The sequence below is a fragment of the Cicer arietinum genome, chromosome 3 (genome assembly GCF_000331145.2).
Source record: "Cicer arietinum cultivar CDC Frontier isolate Library 1 chromosome 3, Cicar.CDCFrontier_v2.0, whole genome shotgun sequence".
Lineage (NCBI taxonomy): Eukaryota > Viridiplantae > Streptophyta > Magnoliopsida > Fabales > Fabaceae > Cicer > Cicer arietinum.
The window spans coordinates 4,599,734-4,622,757 of NC_021162.2; the positions used below are offsets into that span (position 1 = coordinate 4,599,734).

Here is a 23,024-nt window from a genome sequence, read left to right on the forward strand (position 1 = left end):
GAGTGAAGTGTTAAATTTTGAGTGAGATCAATGATGAAATGGAAAATTGAGGAAGAGAACTGAAACAGGGACGGTGTTGCAATGGCGCGGACACCGTGAGGATTCAACGGCCAGAAAGTTAAATCACGAAAAGTGTAATAAAAAGAGTAGAGAAAGTTGGGGAAGAAAAGTTAAGAGCCGGAAAACAATGAAAAAGAGAAAGTGCTTTTTTGGAGAAGTCGTTATCTGAGGGGCACTTTATTAATAAAGAAAATGGTTTAAGGCATATCCACGAAAAGTGTTGATTTTACTTTAATGGAGGTTACTTTGCCTATTAGACACCACCACTTGTTAAGTACTCCCATTAGAAGAGAAAAAGAGTTGCTATTTATTTTTTTAAGAGTAATTTAGATTCTCTATTCACTTTTTCTCCCTCTTTGTTTTAGTTTAAAAATAATCAAGATTGGAGTATAGTTAAGAGAGAGTGACGGAGGCAAAATGTAAGACATGATTTAAATATAAAATAGCAGATGTGTAAATCTTTTCACTTATTATAGGTTTCACTTATTAATTTGCATTAAATAAATTAGTGTGATTGAAATATTTTATATAATAATTTTTTTTAGTTGTTGGATTGGAGGAAATAGGTGTTTATTGCATACTAATATTAAAAAATTAGAATGAAATAAGTTTTTTTCCTTCTATAAATAATTTATTACTTTTTCTTTTCTTCACTTAGACGATGTGATTTAGGACTAAAATTTTATATTGGTCTAAAATGATCTTCTTTAAATTGTTTTCTTTCTTCTATATTATTTAAATAAGTTACTTTCACATATATTTAATTTTTTTTTTTTTTGTAATTTTGTCGTCTTTGTGTGACGTTTTTTATTTCTCGTCTTTGTGTGGCGTTTTGATTTTTCATTTCAATGCGGTATTCGATTGATTTAGATTGGTAGATTAGTTTTTATCTGATGCAAACTCAATTAATGACTTTGGTATAAGACATAGATATTTCGGATATTTCAATCATGTCATATTGGTAGATTTTGTCTTATTTGTATGTTTTATGTTATTAACTTTGATGTTGAGAGTTTGTTTCCAAATTTATCTTTTTTTTTTATTTTAACTACTTTGAATTGCATTGTTATCAATCGACGTATTTTTTATCAATTTGAATAAATGAATATAGTTAGTATAAAAAATATTAAACAATTAGTAATCAATTATATTTAATGGTGGAACTCGCTTAGCCACCCAAATGCAAAAACAACCATTGTGGATAGGGAACAATTATCTGAATTTTTTAAACAATGAAAATGTTGAATAATTGTTTTTATTATTTCTAAAAATGAATCATTTCTCCTCTTATAAATATCATTTTATCTCCACAATAATGGTTCACTTCATGATCTCTCATATTATTCTTAATAAGTATAAATTAACACAAATTTTAAGGAAAAATATTTTCATAAATTAAATAGACTCTTATATTCACCAATAATTTGAAAATCTTGTAATAAAATTATGGAATAAATGTGTTAGAAAGTACGAGGAGTGCGTCGAAGCAAAAGCAGGCTAATGATTCAAGACCATCGTATCATATTTTTACTAAAAACCTTAATATATTAGGTATAAAGGTTTATTTACGCTCAAAATATTCAACTTTTAAGTTCAACACGACAAGGTGGTTCTAATGGGTTGCTCAAGGTGGTTCTAAATTTATATTTTTTGGGTCGATACCAATACTAGACTGAAAACATTTTTACACTCAGTGACTTTATTTTCATGAATGATGATCTACTAATTATTGCACTTGAGTTTTATTTAAAGAAAGTGAATTGTATAAATGGACAAACAATAAGTCATTCACATCATCAAGTGTATAAGTATCTACTCAATACTGAAAGAATCCCAAAAAAAATATATCAATCATTCAAGAGAATGATTATTGCATCTTAAAAAAAAAAGTCCAATAAATTCATACTTATACTAAAGTATCTCAGTATTACTTGATGGACAAGACACAATATGTGAAACACTAAGAGAAATTGTAGGAAATATTGCTTCAACTAAATATTTATCCTCTCATATAGAAGACAATATTATCAATTATTTTGAAATAATGTTCTCACGATGAACATTGCACACATAAATATTCATATGATTTCAGCAAAATGACAAAAATCAAATTTGAAGAATAAATCATTTCAAGATTGAGTCATTTGTTTAAAGAATGATAGAAGAACATTCACCATAATGTTATGGTTGCTCTATTAAATAACAATTGACAATAAAGATCTTATTGGAATGACAACATGTAGTAAATTAGTTGACATTTTCGCACATGAGCAATCAAAAGTCAAGTTTTGAATGCCTACTTGCAAAAATAAACATGCAGAAACGTTATGCAGATTGATCAAAAGAACATTCTTGTTATTCCTAATCATTTTCCACAATCCAAATCACAAGTAAAATAGTATCAAGACTGTTCAAATTAGTGGTCAAATTAAGAACTCGAGCTGAAAGGCCAAAGGAGGAGAACAACCTTCAAATTGATGAGTCGTGACTCGTGAGTAAGGACAACAATGACGTGAGTACAATATTGTTGCATCCTTTTGCAGAAAGTTTTGCATGCTTATAAACCAAAAGACTGATATTTCAGAGCTCATTGACTCACTCATTCACGTTTTCCATCAGACCCAAAAACAAGAACATTATGGGTGTCAAGAATGTTTTGGACAACAATATAAACACGTGTTTAACTATTTAAAAACATATCTGACACTTGAATGATATGTCTAACGACTATATTAAGTTTAAACTAAATATTCAAAGTCTCTCATCATCTATAATTTGAAGATCAATTAGAAGATGAAGACAAAAGTTCAATTTGTAATCTAACAATATTTGTTCAAGTAATAACAAGTCAAAAACTCTTTAAGTAAACTTCAATTCTGTTAACTATATTTGTATTGTAGTTTTAAGAGTTTGTATTTATTTATCTCAAACAAAGAGTTAAGAATTATTAGATCTCAAATACTTTTATCATACTCATAATTTATAACTCAAGTTTATCTTTTATGTTAGATTGAGTGTGTTTGTATAAATCATTTATAAATTAAAAGGTGATGGTGAAAATTCTTTCAAGGTGACTGTAATTTTTTTCTAGATTGAAAAGTGAAGATTGTAATTGATCAATGTGTGATCAAGAGCAAATATGTGAAGGAAAACATTCTGATTCTGAAATAACATAGTAAAAATCTAACGGTTGTGAGGATTGAATCAATATACTTTTTTGTGTGATCTTTCTATCTCTTACATTTAACTAGTTACACGCACAAATCACACTTCACTTACACTTAATTTGTTTTATTTACTTCTAACATATACAGAACAATATAAACGTTATATTTCAACCAATATTGATATTGAGTTAATTTAAAGGTTAAATACCACCCGTGGTCCCTTAACTTAATTTCAATTAACGTTTTAGTCATTTATCTTTTTTTTTTCTTTCCGATTTGATCATTTATTTTAATTTTAAGTGACAATTTAATCTTTTATGTTTTAAAAAGTCAACAATGTTATCATTTTTTAAAAAAAAAATTCAAAAATTTTATCAAAATTTTCAAACAAAACCCATAAGATCAATTATATTCTTCAATATAATACAAATTTCATCAATTTCGTAACTCAAATATTCAAATAAACTTATATTTTCATTCTTTATTTGATGTTGATAGAGATGAAAATATGAATTTATTTAAAGATTTAAGTAATGAATTTGATGAAATTGCATTATATTGATGATGATAATTAATTTTATGGGTTTTGTTTGAAATTATTGATGAATTTTTACAAACAAAAAAAAAGATAACATTGTTGACAATTTTAAAATATAAAAGATCAAATTGTCACTTAAAATTAAAATAAATGATCAAATAAAAAAAACAAAGAAATAAAACGTTAATTGAAAATAAATTAAGGGGCCACAAATGATATTTAGTCTAATTTAAATTAAACATAAGAATAACAATTTTAAAAAAAAATCCTAATTCATATCTTCCATTCTTGTGATTAATATTACTACTTCAAAAATGTCAACAATTATTTTTTTATTATTACGAATTAAATAAATGATAAATTTAAGGGAAAAGAAAATAAATGATATGTTATTTGAAATTGAGGTAGAAAAATACCAATGTATTTAGTAAAAAAAAAAAAATTAATTCCGCGCGCTCGTTCTTTCCAAATGACAATGTTGACGAAATGATCCTATTGGTTACTTTCTCGTGCCACGGATCGCGATCCCTATGCCCATCTTTCAGAGACGCGTAACCGTAGATATCGCATCTTATCAACGGTTATCATCTTCCCAAATCTTAGCAAAATCAAAATAATTTTTTTCACAATTCCCGCTTTTCCCTCATTCATCATCCCCTCCCTATATATATCACCCAAACACTTCATTTCCTCTCATCACTTCTCAATTCTCCTTCTCAATCTTCTCCACTAATCTATCAAATCCTCATCTTCTCTCTCCTTTTTTGGATTTCAATGGCTCGTACCAAACAAACAGCACGCAAATCCACCGGAGGCAAAGCTCCAAGGAAACAACTAGCAACAAAAGCCGCTAGGAAATCTGCTCCGGCGACCGGAGGAGTGAAGAAGCCACACAGATTCCGTCCAGGAACAGTTGCTTTGAGAGAAATCAGAAAGTATCAGAAGAGCACAGAGCTTCTGATAAGGAAGCTTCCATTCCAAAGATTGGTTAGAGAAATCGCACAGGATTTCAAAACAGATCTGAGATTCCAAAGCAGTGCAGTTTCTGCTCTTCAAGAAGCCGCTGAAGCGTATCTTGTTGGTTTGTTTGAAGATACTAATCTTTGTGCAATTCACGCTAAGAGAGTTACTATTATGCCTAAGGATATTCAACTTGCCAGAAGAATTAGAGGCGAGAGGGCTTAGATTTGGATTTCATTGATTTGCTCTGTTAGGGTTTTGTTTAGCCTATTTTATCTTGTAAGAATGTAATGATCTGAAATGTGTTTGTTCAGAAAGTGAATCTAATTGCTTTTGTAATATAAAATTTGAATCAATGGTATGGTTTTCAACAATTAAATCTTATCTAATTTTTATTTTATTGATATGATGTTACCTCTAAATCTGATTTTCGATTTATATTGTGAGGATTATGTTTGATTTTGTTGTCAATCAGTTTAAAAGAAGTAATCTTGTATTTTTAAATTAATCTTTAAATGCAACTCAGAAACAGTTGTCAACACTACAAACAATGTAAGCTGATGCTTGATTATTCTAGTCGACTTCCAACAATTTTCCGAGGGTATTATTGAATTCCTCAACAATATACAAAAAACCTTTCACCCTAATAGACTCCAAAAATATATAATTGTTGTAAAACTTATGTTCTTGTTTTTAGTATAATGAATTGATATGATTATATTTACAAAGCAAGAATGACTGGAGATGTATGATTGGATAAAGGAAATTGCAATGTTGTGTAAGTGGAGGAAACTGAACCAAACTGGAGTGCCATATTCATCCAATAATGAACAAAAACACCCAGTACCTGATAGATTAGTTGAATAAAGTAAGTCAGTTAGATTTGTAGGCCAATATATCTTGGTGAGTAGAATTAGCTTTACAATCAATTTATCAATTTTTTTTTTGCAATTTATATATATCTTTTTGCTTCACAATTTTTTTGGTTATGCTTTCATTTGTTTAATAGTTGATAAGTTGTATATTGGTCTTGACAAAGCAAAATCCTCTAAAATTCTAATCATAGTCCAATAAGTGTGTTTGTGCACAATTTCTTTAGTACTATCCAAAAATAATAATACATATTCTTCACTTACACGTTGGATAAAATTGGTCAAACCATAAATTCTAGGATGACTTAGACAATCTCTAAGTAAATGAACAAATTTGGTTTCAATACAACATTGAGTTCTAAGGAGTCTCTTAAAGCACTCAAAACTGATTGAGAATGGCATGATAAAGTCCTCAAGATTGCAGTGAATGCGAAAACATCAAAAGGATTTAAGGGCAGAAATGTATAATGGTCCCACATAACCCATTCTTAAACGAGAAGGAACTTTTAAGACATGAAGAAGGACTGTGTTGCCATCAACTTTTGAACATATTGCCATAGCATATTGCATGTGAATATGATGATGCTCCAATTGATGAAGTGGTGAATAAAGCAAAGAATAAATGAACTAAGTTTTTGACATGGATGGAAGCAAATATAAAATATCTAGAGGCTAAATTTTTTACTTATACTCAATTTCCACTAAAATTTGTCTAGAAGGATTCTAATAATGAGTGGTGTCCTTGCAAAAAGAGATTTACAATTGTAATAGTTCATTTTGCACCACTTGAATAAAGCGAGAGATTTTACTCAAAGACATTGCTTAATTATGTCATAGGGCTTGAAAGTTACAAAGATATCAAAACACCGGACAATGTGGTTTAGAAAACATTTAAGGAAACCTATTTTTATAGGGGTTTGTTAAATGGTGACAAGGAATACATTGATACAATTGTAGAGTCAAGCAATTGAGGTACAAGTTTTTATTTGAGAATTTTTTTTGCAACGTTGCTGATGTCATACCAAATGACAAGATTTGTTTTTTTTGGAACAAAACATGAGAATATTGAAAAACAAGTTTTTATTTGAGAAAACTTTTTGCAACATTATTGATGTCAGACCAAATGACAAGACTATATATTTTGGAACAAAACATGGGAATATTGTGTGTGTGTGGAACTTGAATTGACAGATGATGAAATTAAATATTTTGTGTTAGTAAAGATTGAATCATTGTTAGAGTAATAGTAAGAGTTTGAGTGATTTTCCAACAATGCCTCAACCTGATGAGTCATTGAGTTCTCAAATCCAAAATAAACTCATTTATGATCAGTTAAATTATGATAGAGAGTATTTGAATGCATAACATACTAAGTTGATGTCTACTATGATTGCTGACCAAAGAAAAAGTTATTATAGGACCATCGCACATATTCAGGATAGAAAACTTGAAATTTTTTTATTTATGGTTATGGTGGTATCAGGAAAACTTATATTTGGAGGTCCTTGTCAATTGCATTGAGATCTAAGAGAGACATCATTTTATCAGTGGTATCAAGCGAAATTGCAGGTTTACTTATTCTTGGAGGTAGGCCTGCGCATTCAAGGTTCTCCATACCATTAGAAGTTGACGAATATTCCATTTGCAGCACAACTTAGAATAGTCCACTAACATAATTGATTGCAAAAACAAAGCTCATTATATTAGAAGAAGCACCAATGACTTATAAACATTGTTTTCAGACAATGGATAAGACTTTTAGAAACGTGATTTGTGATCAGAAAGGTCAAAAGTTAGATATACCATTTCGCGGCAAGGTTGTTGTGTTTAGCGGAGACTTTAGACAAATTTTTCTTGTTATTCTAAAAGCAACAAAGCAAGATGTTGTTCATGTTACTATTACTTCATCATACCTTTGGAATTTTTGTAAAGTCATGACATTGTACACAAACATGAGACTTCTTCATGGTAGTTCAGAGGCATAAGTTGCTTGATAGGATCAAAAGTGCACAATATTATCGCGTAGTAAAAGTTATTGTTTCCACAAGGATTTTGTTATGAGTATCAATCTCTCATTTTTTTATGATGATTAAGTAAAAAAGAGTAAATGTAGATAATGATTTTTGGTTAAATCTCATAATAAAAATAAAACATTGGGATTGTAGGTTTCACAATGATTGATACAATAAAACTAATATTCTTTAAGTTATGTGTGTTAAACTCCTAAAAATCAGATAAACAATTATAACTAATGCCTTCTTCTTAAGAGTAAGAATGTATTTTAAACTAATAACCAACTTATTTTTACGATTGATGTCTTAACAAAATCCTTTAAGATACGATATCTTTCATGATTTCAAGAGAATCAAAATTTATTTTCATGAGTTGATTCTCTTGTACAATCTTAGGGATCATATATAAAATCCACCTTTCGGTATATTATTTCATATCCAAGTATGAACATAATTCTTACGAAGATTTTAAATTAAAAGATCAATACTCATGTCAGAAAGAAACATAAATTGTTAGAGACCCATAGTTGAAAATCATATAATCCCATGACAAGGAAGATCTGCTCACACATAATCACAGTAGAATCAAAGCTTAAATATAAAAATATTGAAAATATAAAATAATAAAATAAAGTAACAGAGTAAAAATGAAAAACTGAATATTATTGAAACTAGAAATTTGCAAAGAGTTATACGAGAATAAAAACAAGAGTAACAAGAGATTGTGAGTAGGAATATGTGTTTCAAACTAAGTATTTTCTTTCTTTTTATATCTCTAGGTTTCAGCAGCAGAAGATGAGCAAATTACGACCATAAGGGCTATTACTGCCAAACAATAATACTTGCTGGCTAGGAGTGGCATATTCTTATTTTTTTCTCATTCAGTATTACAGTTGTAATGGCCATTACGGCCAAACAATAATTCTTGCTGGAACTTGAGTTTCTTTCATTTTCTTGATCAAGATGGATCATGATTGCACCACTTGACTTCAACATCAAGGCTCTTTTGCACCAAAAATCTTCACTTATTGTTTCACTTCTCCTTGCAATCTAAATAAAACAAAAGGTAGTAAAATAGAACTATGACCAAATTAAAAATATCAAATTAACCAATCAAATAAAGCTATAAAAACAAATAAATTATAGTTTATCATTGCTTAGGAAATGGAATTTTCTAATTGGGTGTTAGGAGTTGGTGATAGCTCAATTGAAAAAAAAAACGATGACAATATCACCATAGAACTTGATGATTTGTGGTTAAGATGTTGGGGTGATTCATTGATTTTTATTGGTGATGCTACCTACCTGTCGTTTTTGGTTAAGATGAGTGATCCAACATATGTTCAGTATAGTGATATATTGACCCCTAGAAATGATATTGTTCATGCAATCAACGAACACATGCTTAGGTGAAGAAAAAAGTATATATCTATTATCTATTATAATAATTAAAACAGAACCCTCCAAAGTTCTTCCTATATGCCACATCCTCCAATATTTGCCAACTCACCAAAATTCTGATGTGGCACATTCCAAATTCATCTTCTATTCTATTATGTTTTGTTTCTTGAATATATAATACAAACCTTTTCATTTGTCCAAGTACAATTATTTCATACATTATATAATTTCAGCTTTAATTTATCACTAATGACCCATCAATACATTTAAAAAGCTATAATTACTCATCAAAATTTTTATTTCAATAACCCGTAAAAAAAATACAAACTATCCAATATGAAATACAAACTATCGACTACATACACCCATTCTATTTTTCAACCACTCTCTTGTTGTAAATTCTAAGTTCAAACAATGATAACGACATTATGAAATGCAACCAATGTACAACTATTTGTGTGACACACTATTAATTCATTGATACTTCAATAATATTGTTTTTATATTGTCAATTATTGTTCAAGATCATATATCAATATTAATTGCATATGAAATGAGTTTTTTTTTTCTAAGTTGAATGTGTATCCCATAACATTTTTTCTTTTTATAATCAAAAAAACACAAATCATAATTGAAAAAAAAAAAAGAATAATATTAAATATTTGAAAATAATGTACTTCTAACTATTTCATTATTCACTCGAAACTTTCTATGCCTTAAACATTCATAGACTTTTATTGCCTATAATTTTTTTCAACCACTCTTGAAGTTTCTTCACTGTGTCAAATTATTATTTTAAAATTCCAAAGCAGACACAAATGGATTTTTTCAATATTTTAGATTTAACAAACTATCACCCACGAATGAATGTTATAATATATCACAAAACACACAATATTATTAGAAGAACCACTTCAATGAAATAAAAAAAGTTTGAATAAACCACTTCCACATTTAAATATATTTTGCAATAATTGTATTAGTCAACAATGTTTTACTTTTTCTTTTGTCCTAAAGCAAATCTAGCTTATATATAATTATTCAAAAATATATTTACCTTTAAGTACATAAATACATCAAGATGTATCTTCAAAAGAATATAAACTATCCAATATCTTCAAATCATGGCAATGCAAGTTCGACTACATACACACATCAAGATCTATCTTCTATTTTTCAACCACTCTCTTGTAAATTCTAAGTTCAAACAATGATAACGACATTATAAAATGCAACCAATGTACAACTATTTATGTGACACACTATTAATTCACAAATACTTCAATAATATTGTTTTTATATTGTCAATTATTGTTCAAGATCATATATCAATATTATTGCATATAAAATGAGTTTTTTTTCTAGGTTGAATGTGTCTTCCATAACATTTTTTCTTTTTATAATTAAAAAAACACAAATTATAATTGAAACAAAAAAAAAGAATAATATTAAATATTTGAAAATGAAGTACTTCTAACTATTTCATTATTCACTCGAAACTTTTTATGTCTTAAACTTTCACAAACTTTTCTTGCCTATAATTTTTTTCAACTACTCTTGAAGTTTATTGACTGTGTCAAATAATTATTTTAAAATTCCAAAGCACACACGGATGAATTGTTTTAATATTTTGAATTTAACAAACTATCACTCACGAATGAATGTTATAATATATCACAAAGCACACAATATTATTAGAAGAACCACTTCAATGAAATAAAAAAAGTTTGAATAAACCAATTCCACATTTAAATATATTTTGCAAGAGTTGTTTTGGTCAACAATGTTTTACTTCTTCTTTTGTGCTAAAGCAAACCTAGCTTATATATAATTATTTAAAAATATATTTACCTTTAAGTACATAAACACTTGAGTATATTCTACTATAAAACAAAATTAACATTACTTTTAAATTACATATTATTGTTATTTTATACTTAATAATATATTAAATTTTACCGCGCAACGTGCGGGTTATTATCTAGTTAGTTGTTATTCTCCACAAATTCGGATGTCGATAGGCCTAATGATGTGCATACATCAAATTTTTTAACATAATTGATCTATCTGGTCTTCCAAATCATCTATTGTGGTTAAAAATTGGAGTACCAGACATGTTGGTAAGGAATATAGATCAATATGATGTATTATGCAATGGAACTCGGCTTATCATCACAAAAATGGGGAAATATGTTCCTGAAGAAAAAATTATATCACGAAGAAAATTGGAACTAAGGTTTATATACCTAGGTTGTTGTCGACACCTTCTTATCCTAGGATTCCTTTCAAATTTCAACAAAGGAAATTTCTGTTAGTCTCTTCTTTTGCAATGACTATGAATAAAACTCAAGGAGAATCTTTGAATCATGTAGGATTGTATCTTCTGCTAAGTATTTTCTCACATGGACACCTGTATATTACAATTTCAAAAGTGACATCAAGAAAATGTTTGAAGATACTCATAGTTGATGGTGAAGGTAGTGATTCAAACATTCCATCAAATGTAATTTATGAAGAAGTATTTCAAAACGCCAAATAGGTTGCTCTATTTTGTAATCATGTTCATTTTATCTAATTGTTGTTCTCTTTTGTATTTCACTTGATAACATAGATTGCTACATTATTGTTTTACAGATCAATATATCAATACATTTTTAACCCTCAGAGATGCACGTCAAGTTCTAATCATAACCATAGATGTGTGTTTGTGCACTATTTCTTTTGTACTACCAAAAAATAACAATACATACTCTTCACCTACACATTGGATAAAATTGGTTAGAAAATTATCTCTACAATGAGTTACACATCCACTTAGTAAATGATCAAATTTGGTTTTAATGCAACAAACACTGAGCTCTAGGGAGTCTCTTAAAGCACTCAAAACTTTGCTTAAGTTACTACTATCGGAAAGAAAATATAAGCTTAAAAAGGGAATATCAAATCTTATTGAGAATTTAAAATCCATTTTTCCTTCGTCATATCCTATTTGGAATTAGAGTATGGCAAGAATACAAATAGATTGTGATAAACTTAATGGTTCTAATTAAAAGGCTAAATAAAAACTATATAAAGAATTACACTATCAAATAATATAATTACAACACTTTCCCTCAAGCTGGTAAATGGATGTCTATGTTTTGTTTCTTAGTCCTCTAACAAACAAGTTCTCACACTGGAAGGTACAAACAATATCCTGAAGTAGAACCTATATCATCACTGAATTTGCATAATCAACATCAATATAAGCCTCTAAAGTTAGGCTTCCACCTCTTTTAAACAAGATGCATCTCCCTGGATTATCTTTGTAAAACATGGTCTATAGCCGACAAGTGTCTCACCCTTGGATCATGCATGAATTTACTCAACACATTTAGTACATATGCCAAATTTGGCCTAGTGTCTGCCAAGTAAATCAATTTTCCCACTAATCTCTAAAGTCGACCAATGTCAATTTTTGCACTTTCTTCCACGGAGCCCATCTTATGATTTTTCTCAATGGGAACACTTGCAAGTTTGCGTCCAAGTTTTCCTGTTTCTTGCAAAAGATCAAGCGTATAATTCCTTTAAGAAATAAAAATTTCTTGCTTTGAGTATGCTACCTCAGTCTCAAACTTTGTTGATAATTTTTCTTTGAGCAATTGTCTCTCATTCAAATCATCTCTAGTAACAATAATATCATTGACATAAACAAGAAATACTATTAGTTTTCCTCCTTGTGAATGCTTGAAGAATAAAGTGTGATCTCTTTGGCTTTGCTTATAGCCCAAGCAAACCACTGCCTTTATAAACCTTCCAAACCATGCCCAAAGGGACTGCTTTAGTCCATATAAGGCCTTCTTCAATCAATACACCTTGTCAGCTCCACCTACAAGACCAAAGTCTGGAGGAATCTCCATATAAACCTCCTCCTATAGGTCTCCATGCAAAAAAGAATTTTGTTTACAACAAGTTGGTGTAGTTCCCATCTTGAGTGGGAAACAAAGGATAATAAGGTCCGAAAAGTAATTATCTTTTCCACATGAGAAAATGTCTCCTTATAAAAAATGCCATATGTATAAGTATATCCTTGTAATGGTCAAGTATTCCATCTGATTTTTGTTTTACTATATAGATCCACATGCATCCAACTAGCTTCTTAACTCCTCACCTTTCAACAATCTCTTAAGTCCCGTTTTTTTTTCAAGTGCTTTCACTTATTCATTCATAGCTTGAACCTAGTTTTTATCTTTCAATATTTAAGGAACATATGATGTAATTATCACAGAATCAACAACCGCCATAAAAACTTGGTATTGTGGAGAAATATGCTTAGAGGAGACACATTGAGAAATATGACACATGTATTTAGAGGCACGAGATCTATTATCCTTTCTAAACAAAATAGGTAAATAATTCAGATCAGTATCACAAGTATGATAGATATGAGAGTCACAAATAAAAGCATCATCTTAAGTATCACAAGTATTAAGAATATGAGAATCGCAAATAGAAAAATCATTTGCAGTACTTGCATTTGATTCATATGATTGAAGTTGTTTCTGGAGTAGATCAAATTTACTTCTTCTTTGATAGACTAGAATTGGTGTCGAAGGTGATGATTCAATAGGCCACTCAGATTCAAAAACAGTGCTAAGAGAATAAGCCATCACAATAGGCGACTAAGATTCTGAACCAGGGGTAAGAGAAGAAATTGTTACAACTAATTTAGGGAAACTAGAACCACGACTCAAGAACTTAAACTCAGAGCCGATATCACTGATGTTATCCCCCTAAGCTTAAGGACGAGTGAAGTAATACATGTTCTCATGAAATGTGACATCTTTAGAAACAAAATACTAACGACTGAGAGGATGATAACATTTGTACCCTCTTTTATTAGAAGGATAACCCACAAATACACATCTAAGTACACTACGATCCAACTTAGTTCGGTGTTGTTTATGAACATGGAGAAAAGCAACACATCCAGATACTCGAGACTCAAAACTTTATATAATTGAAACAAAAGTAAAAAGTGAGAACAAAAACTAAACATGACTAATATTACCTATAGGTCGAGACGGTGATTCTTTCTTTCTGAAATTCCATTTGGTTGAGGAGTGTCATCACATGTAAATTCAAAGATAATGCTTTGTTTACTATTAAAGTTTGAAAACTTGTGATTATCATATTCCTTCCCATTTTCAAAACGTAATCTTTTGTTGACTTTCCAAAATTGTGCATGTACCATTTAGTAAAATTCAATGAACTGCTGAGATATTTCTGATTTATCCTTCATACAAAATCCAAGTTACTTGGGAACAATCATTGTTAAAGGCGACAAACCATCTCGCACTAGAAATATTAGAAATATGAGCTTTGAAAAGTAGTTTGATGGTGCTTAGAAAACTAACATATATCACATTCAAAAGATTCAACAAATTGTATTGAAAACAAAGATGAAAACGTACACTTCATTAACGGAAAAAGATGATGACCAAGACGCTTACGCTGGAGCCATACTTGTGCGGTAGAAGAATACGATTCTGATTGAGACTAAAGTGTAGAAGACAACACCTTCTGACCAGTTTGTGCATTAGACAAATAGTATAACGCTTCTTGTTCCTTAGCAACTTCAATTGCCTTCCATTTTGTAAGATCTTAAAAGGTACAATGATAATGCAAGAAGACTATTGTGCAATTAGAACATGATTTTAACCACAAAAACAAAATGAGGAGAAGTTTAACGGCAGTTAGCATGGCAAAAAATGGCTTTTAATGATGGTCAACATGGCGACATGTGGTTGTCACACGTTGTTGGATACGCTGCGAGTGGTTTTCACGTACGAGAGCAAAGGCGTTCGTGGAGGAGTGTGGTTGGTTCGATGGTGGCTAAATTTTGTGTCCTGGCTCAGTTTTTTGTGGGGTTGAGATGGTATGGGTGGTGAAGCTCAATGAGTGATGGAAAGGGTAGATATGGTGTGTGAAACTATAAGCTTAAACATTAACTTCTAACAGTTATTAAAAGTAACTTTAAACCAATGTGAACAACAATGATTTGGCTAGAGTATTCCAGAAAAAAGGCAACAAAGAATCAAGAAACTGCAATGAAGGCGGAAAATCTAAAAAAATAACCGTAAAAACGACAACTAAGTTCTATTCGGAAATAAAACCCTAAAAAATTAAAAGCTGGTGATACCATGTAAAATTAGAGAATAATATTCTGAATACGATTTCAAAAAATGTTGCAAGAATACAATCACTAAACTACTTAAATAGATTATGATAGGTCTAATTAATGGACTAAATAAAAACTATATAAAGAAATACACTATCAAATAATATATTTACAACAGCTTCTTATTCTTGGAATATGCTATTTAATTCAACAAAAGTTTAGAAACTGACAAATATAAAAATGATATTGAATTGTAAGCAAAGTAGCCATACAAAAAAGAGATTCAAAATGAAAAAATATAGTGCCACATTTTTATCAGTTCATAAATAGTATCCTCAATAGTTTCCAAATTACAATTTGATGTAAAACAAAGTAACATGACTCACTCAAATTACCAAATGAGTTGGGAAAATAATTTTCAACCACTTAAGATATAACTACGATGAGTCGCAGACTAGATCGCTCTCTGTAAGACGTTTCGCAACACTACTCAAAATTGTGCAAGATAAACGATGAACCACAATGTTCTCAGGATAAAAGAGATCAAATACACTATACCGATTTTATTATTGTATTGTAGAAAACCATTCTAGTATTACACCATCCAAATATGGTGGTTAAGACCACTCGAAAATATGGTTCTATAATCACTCAAAAATGTGAATTTTGGTAAAGAGATATAAATGAGATAAAGCTGAAAAGTGAGAAGAGAGAAAATTAAGTAAGGTTTGAAGTTTTAGTGCAGTTTTCAAAGTGAGTAGAATCCTCTATTTTTAAAGGGAATTTTGCAGCCTAGTGAAGCAAAAAACGTGGTCAAGTTTGACCAAGTCTGCATGCACCCAGTTTGACCAAGTCTGCAGAACTGCTGCCAAAAGATGAGAGGAATCAAATGCGGATTGGATTAGTTATTGACTCAGTCAGTGGAGGACATAAGAAAAATGTGGAGAAAAAGAAAACGCACACTAATAAAAAATTATTTTCTAGATACTAAAAAATAATACATTATTTACCCGAAGTCAAGTCGGCGGCAGTGCAAGTGTGGTAGTCGATTTGAGTGCATTATTTTCCCTTCACAAAACTGGGTACCTTTATGGAACACCCCAATGGTTATACCTTCATCTTATAAAGATTACTAGTGTGTTATTTTTTTCAATTCACACAACAGTATCTCTAACTTTCAACACTTAGTGTTTCAGTTCCAACATAATTTTCAACCTAAGTGTATATATTTCACATGCACAAGTAATGGATACACATTAATCAGTCTCAATCTGATCACAAACCGTAGTTATCACAATAACTACTTCAACAAACTCTAACCGAATAAGAAGTAACTGGCATTGAATTAGAGTTACAACTCCAACACACCCCATTAATTCAATGTCTCAATGGATACCATATTTAGTATTCTTCCAAGTTTTTTGAATATTTCTTTATTAACTTGGTCACACAAAAATGGAATTTGGTTTGTGTTTGGCTAAATTTATGGCAGATTGGTTGTGAATATGCAACACTAGGACATCTTCAGATGTCAGCTTCATTTCTTTCAGCAGTGATTGAAACCGAATTGCTTGGTAGGCAGCACGTCAAACTGCTACACATTCAACTTCACACTACAAACAATGAGTCCAATAATAAATTTGAGTATAAAAATCACATTTTGACTTACATATAAACCAATTTTTATCACCCCATAATCAAACATAAGCTACAAATGATATCTACTGTCTCCTATTGCAAACATACCTTAAGGAGCCAACTAGCTACTTGTATTGTATTGTTCTGTTAACCGAGTTCTCTTTATAATCCTTCACCAACATTATGTATGCGTCAATTGGAGTTGTTGATGGATTACAATCAGCAGGTTGAATAATTGAACTGTTTGAGTGTTAACCACACAACTAGTGAATACATTACAACTACAACACAGTCAACGATCAATGAGTGCTTCAGATATGGACCTGTGCAAACAAGTGAATGTAACAGGTACGCAGCCACAATGTAAATGTAACAGGTCAAAGAAGCAAGGGATGAAAATAAAAATTTATAGTACCATATTTAATTAGTTCAAAAGTACTCAATTTAATAGTATACAAATTTCATTTGGATGTAATACATACATGTAATAATATTCAAATTTTGGAATTCCTAATTACAATTAACAATATTCAAATTTTGGAATTAGGGTTTATGGCACAAATTCTAAACAAATTAAATCAATTTTTCCAATCAATTAACAAGATTCATCTTACAATAACAAGTAGATTCATATTCTGAACAAACACAGAAAATCAGGGCATTGTTACAATAGGTTAATATCCATATCGAAAAACCATAAACTAAACAAAAACAATTAACATAACCCTAATTATTAACGTCTGTGAAATTCGACTCGTTGTAATAAAATCTAAGCCCTCTCGCCTCTAATTCTTCTTGCAAGTTGAATATCCTTAGGCATAATAGTAACTCTCTTAGCGTGAATTGCACAAAGGTTAGTATCTTCAAACAAACCAACAAGATACGCTTCAGCGGCTTCTTGAAGAGCAGAAACTGCACTGCTTTGGAATCTCAGATCTGTTTTGAAATCCTGTGCGATTTCTCTAACCAATCTTTGGAATGGAAGCTTCCTTATCAGAAGCTCTGTGCTCTTCTGATACTTTCTGATTTCCCTCAATGCAACTGTTCCTGGACGGAATCTGTGTGGCTTCTTCACTCCTCCGGTCGCCGGAGCAGATTTCCTAGCGGCTTTTGTTGCTAGTTGTTTCCTTGGAGCTTTGCCTCCGGTGGATTTGCGTGCTGTTTGCTTGGTACGAGCCATTTTGAACAGAAAGAAATGAGAGAGTAAAATTGTTTGAGGAAAGAGCGTAAGAAGGAAAACTGAGAAGCGATGAAATTGAAAGAAAAGATTGAGTGATATATATAAGAAGGGGAGGATGAATGAGGAAAAAGCGGGAATTTGAAAATTTTCACAGGATTTGAGAATGTGAGATGGGAAGATGATGACCGTTGATAAGAAAATATATCTACGGTCGCGCGTTTCTAAACAGAAGAGCATGAGGTTTGTGATCCGTGGCAAGATAAAGTGACCAATAGGATTATTTCCTTATACTTTATTTATTGATAATTGTGTAATTGCCCAAACTCAATTGGTAGTGAGAATTAGACGACGTGGTACTTATCTCCTACATATCGGATTCGAATCTCACGAAAGTCAAAAACTCGCTATTAGGTACGGCGACAAGGTCGTGAATAACATTGCCTAAGGGTCGGGATGTTTGCAAGGCAATTGGAGTTGCTAAGGAACCAAAAGGGTTATACTAATTGTCTAATGCACAAACTAGTCGGAATGTGTTGTCTTATACACTTCAGTCTCAATCAGAGTTGTATTCCTTCTGCCTCACGAGTATGGCTCCAGCTTAAACGACTTGGTCATCCTCTTCTTCCATTAATGAAATGTATGTTTTCATCTTTGTTTTCAAAACAATTTGTTGAATCTTTTAAATGCGATATATGTTAGTTTTCTAAGCACCATCAGACTACTTTTCTAAGATGCTATTTCTAATATTTCTAGTGCAAGATGATTTGTCGCCTTTATCGATGATTGTTCTCAAGTAACTTGTATTTTTTTATGAAGGGTAAATCAAAAGTACCTCAACAGTTCATACAATTTTATTATATGGTACATACACAATTTTGGAAAGTCCACAAAAGATTACGTTTTGGAAATGGGAAGGAATATGATAATCACAACCTTACAAGCTTTAATAGTAAACATGGCATTATTTATGAATTTACATATGATGACACTTCTCAATCAAATGGAATTTCAGAAAGAAAGAATCGTCATCTCGTCCTATAGGTAATATTAGTCATCTTTAGTTTATGATCTCACTTTTTTACTTTTATTTCAATTATATAAAGTCTTGAGTCCCGAGTATTTGGAAGTGTAGCTTTTCTCCATGTTCATAAACAACACGAACTAAGTTGGATCCTCGTGTAATTAGATTTGTCTTAGTGTGATATCTTAAAAATGTATAACTCAAAATTTGTCCCTCAATCATGCGACATATACTAGATATAAGACAAGTATCACACTCTTCATATAATTGTAGTAGAATACCATCATTATAATATTCCATGCTCTACACCAAATAGTTATCTCAAACAAAGAAGAGACAAACCACTAGACATGATATTTACAAGTTCAACAAATAAAAAAAATAACATAAAATAAAATAACATCAAAAATTTTATTGCAGAGCAAAAAATTTCAATTAAGTAAATAATTTAAATTCAATAACACAGATTTTTACTGTTTTAGGGATCTTTTTCACTATTGGGAAGTTGGGAGACTTGTGTCCTACCATAGAAACTCAAAGACTGTCGTTTCTAACATCATTGAAGCAGTTTTATCAAGAATCATTCATGAATCCTTCTTGTAATTCTTCTCTAATCCTTATCTCTTTTATTTCTGTCATGAGTAACTAAACCCTATTTGTTAGGGATGAGTGTAACAAGATGAAACCCTTATTTTTATGATTTGATTTCTAGTTATATGAACGAGTTTATTGAATGATTTTTCTCATCTGTGTGCTTAATGCTTTTTATTGCTTGATCAACATTAAAATGTTCTACGATTTGTATTTTGAAACGGAAGTGGACTTTACGAATGCTTGAGATGAGAAATTCATGAATTTGTAGTCTAGACATAGGTGCAGGTCATGAAACCAATTAAATTAGTTGCAAAGCAATAATTTACAAGAGAATTTCTATACGGTAATGCTTAGTTCTAATCTTAAATCTACTAAGGGATTAGGGGTTACTTTGGAATTAAAGGTTCTGTCACTAAGACATTAAGTCAAGAATACTAAAGAGAATTCAGTAATAATTCAATAAAGGAATTCAATAACTAGGATCAAATTAGACACCAAGGTTGGATTCGAAGTGAAACTCATCCCTGACATTTTTCTCAATTTATAAAAGATCAATTTTACTACTGCTGTCAATTTTAATTATTATTTCAATCAACTTGGGAACTTTTTGTTCAATTTTAGTAACTAAATATAATTCAATAGTAAAATGCAATCCTTGAGTTCAACACTTGGTACTACCGTTTTATTATTACTTGCAACGATTCAATACACTTGCTGAAACGCTATCACTTGACCATTACAAGAATATACTCAAACCTATGGCATTGATTATGAGGAGACATTTGGTCATGTGGCAAAGATAAATACTATTCAGTCCTTACTATCCTTTGTTGCTCACTCAAGATGGGAACTACACCAACTTGTTGTAAAATAATTGCTTTTTTGCATGGAGACTAAGAGGAAGAGGTGTATATGGAGATTCCTCCAGACTTTGGTCTCATAGGTGTATTGATTGAATAAAGCCTTATATGAACTAAATCAGTCCTCATGAGCATGGTTTGAAAGATTTACAAAGGCAATGGTTTGCTTGGGATATAAGAAAAGATAAAGAGATCGCACTTTATTCTTTAAGCATTCACAAGGAGGAAAACTAATAGTATTTCTTGTTTATGTCGATGGTATTATTGTTACTAGAGATGATTTGAACGAGAGACAATTGCTCAAAGATAAATTATCAACAAAGTTTGAGATTGAGGTAGCATACTCAAAGCAAGGAATTTTTATCTCTCAAATGAAGTATATGCTTGATCTTTTGCAATAAGCAGGCAAACTAGGTTACAAAGTTGCAAGTGTTCCCATTGAGAAAAATCATAGGATGGGCTTCGAGGAAGAAAGTGCAAAAGTCAACAACGGTCGACTTTAAAGATTAGTGGGAAAATTGATTTACTTGGCACACACTAGGCCAAATTTGGCATATGCAATAAATGCGTTGGGCCAATTCATGTGTGATCCGACGGTGAGACACTTGCATGTTGTAGACCATGTTCTACAAAGTCAATCTAGGGAGAGGAATCTTGTTTAAAAGAGGTGGAAGCCTAACTTTGGAGGCTTATATTGATGCTGATTATGCGGATTCATTGATGATAGATTATCTACTTCAGGATATTGTATGTACCTTCTTGTGTGGGAAACTTGTTTATTAGAGGAGTAATAAACAAAGCATAGATATTCATTCACCAGCTTGAGGAAAAGTAATGTAAATATATTATTTGATAGTGTAATTCTTTATATGATTTTCATTTAGCCTTTTAATTAGGACCATCAAGTTTATCATAGTCTATTTGTATTCTTGTCGCAGTCTAATTCTGCAGAGGATATGATGAAGAAAATGTGGTTCTTAAATTCTCAATAAGATTTAATATTCCCTTTTTATGCTTATAATTTTTTCCCGATAGTAGTAACTTAGAAAGAGTTTTGAGTGCTTTAAAAGACTCCTTAGAGCTCAGTATTTGTTGCATTGAAACCAAATTTTATCATTTACTTAGTGGTTGTGTAACTCATTGTAGAGGTAATGGCCTGACCAATTTTATCCAATGTGAAGGTGAAGAGTATGTATTGTTATTTTTGGGTAGTACATAAGAAATAGTGCACATGCACACTTTATATGATTATGATTAGAACTAGACGTACGCTCGTGCGATGCACAGGGGTTAAAAATGTACTGATATATTGATCTTTAAAATAATAAAGTAGCAATCTAAGTTATCAAGTGTAATACAAAAGAGAACAAAAATTAGATAAAATGAACATGAATAGAAAATAAAGCAACTTATTTGGCATTTTGAAATACTTCTTCATAAACTACATTTGATGAAATGTTTGAATCACGACGTCCATCATCAACTAAGAGTATCTTCAAACATTTCCTTGATGTCACTCTTGTAGTTGTAACATACAGTTGTCCATGTGAGAAAACACTTAGCATAAGGTATTGTCCTAGATGATTCAAAGATTGTCCTTGAGTTTTATTCACAATCATTGCAAAAGAAACGACTAGCGGAATTTGCTTTCGTTGAAATTTTAAAGGAAACCTAGGATAAGAAGGCGTCAACAACAACCTAGGTCTATAAACCTTAGTTCCAATATGTCTTCCTAATAGCATTTTTCCTTCAAGAACATATTTCCTCATTATTGTGATGATAACCGAGTTCCATTACATATTACAAAATTTTGATCTATATTCCTTAACAACATGACTAGTACTCTAACTTTTAACCACAATACATGATTTGAAATGCCAAATAGATCAATTGTGTTAATAAATTATGGTGTTTGCACATCATTAAGCCCATCAACCTCTGAATTTGTAGAGTATAAAAGCTAAGATATAACTTTTTTTCACCTAGTATCATTGAGAACATGTGTTCATTGATAGCATAAACAATGTCATTTATAGAGGTCAATATATCACTATCCTGAAAATATATTGGATGACTCATATTAACCAAAAACGACAGGTAGTTAGCATCACCAATAAAAGTCAATGAGTCACCCAAAAATCATAACAACAAATCATCAAGAAGTTTTATGGTGATATTGTCGCTGTTTTCTTCACCAATTGTACTATCACCAACTGCTAACACCCAATTAGAAAATTCCCTTTTGTGAGCAATGATAAGCTAGAATTTATTTGAAAGGTTACTAGTTTACTACCTTTTTATTTTGTTTAGATTGCAATGAGAAGTGAAGGAACGAGTGAAGATTTTTGGTGCTAAAAAGCCTTGAAGTTGAAGTCAAGTGGTGCACTCATGGTCCATCCTGATCAAGAAAATGAAAGAAACTCAAGTTCGAGCAAGAATTACTGCCTTGCCGTAATGGATGAATGAGAAAAAATCAAGAATCTGCCACTCTAAGGAAACAAGGAATACTATTTGGTAGTAATAGTCATTATAGTTGTAATTTGCTCATCTTTTGATGCTGA

The 23,024-nt window shown here is 30.8% G+C and overlaps 2 protein-coding genes across 2 annotated transcripts; one reads left to right on the forward strand and one right to left on the reverse strand.

Moving 5' to 3' along the window:
- The first annotated feature begins 4,443 nt into the window (after positions 1-4,443).
- LOC101499212 (histone H3.2) lies at positions 4,444-5,104 on the forward strand. The gene has a single exon (XM_004489453.4). The coding sequence runs from the start codon at positions 4,540-4,542 to the stop codon at positions 4,948-4,950; it is 411 nt and encodes a 136-aa protein (XP_004489510.1). The 5' UTR covers positions 4,444-4,539; the 3' UTR covers positions 4,951-5,104.
- Positions 5,105-17,381: 12,277 nt separating this feature from the next.
- Positions 17,382-18,072, reverse strand: LOC101499531 (histone H3.2). The gene has a single exon (XM_004489454.4). The coding sequence runs from the start codon at positions 17,986-17,988 to the stop codon at positions 17,578-17,580; it is 411 nt and encodes a 136-aa protein (XP_004489511.1). The 5' UTR covers positions 17,989-18,072; the 3' UTR covers positions 17,382-17,577.
- Between the last annotated feature and the right edge of the window lie 4,952 nt (positions 18,073-23,024).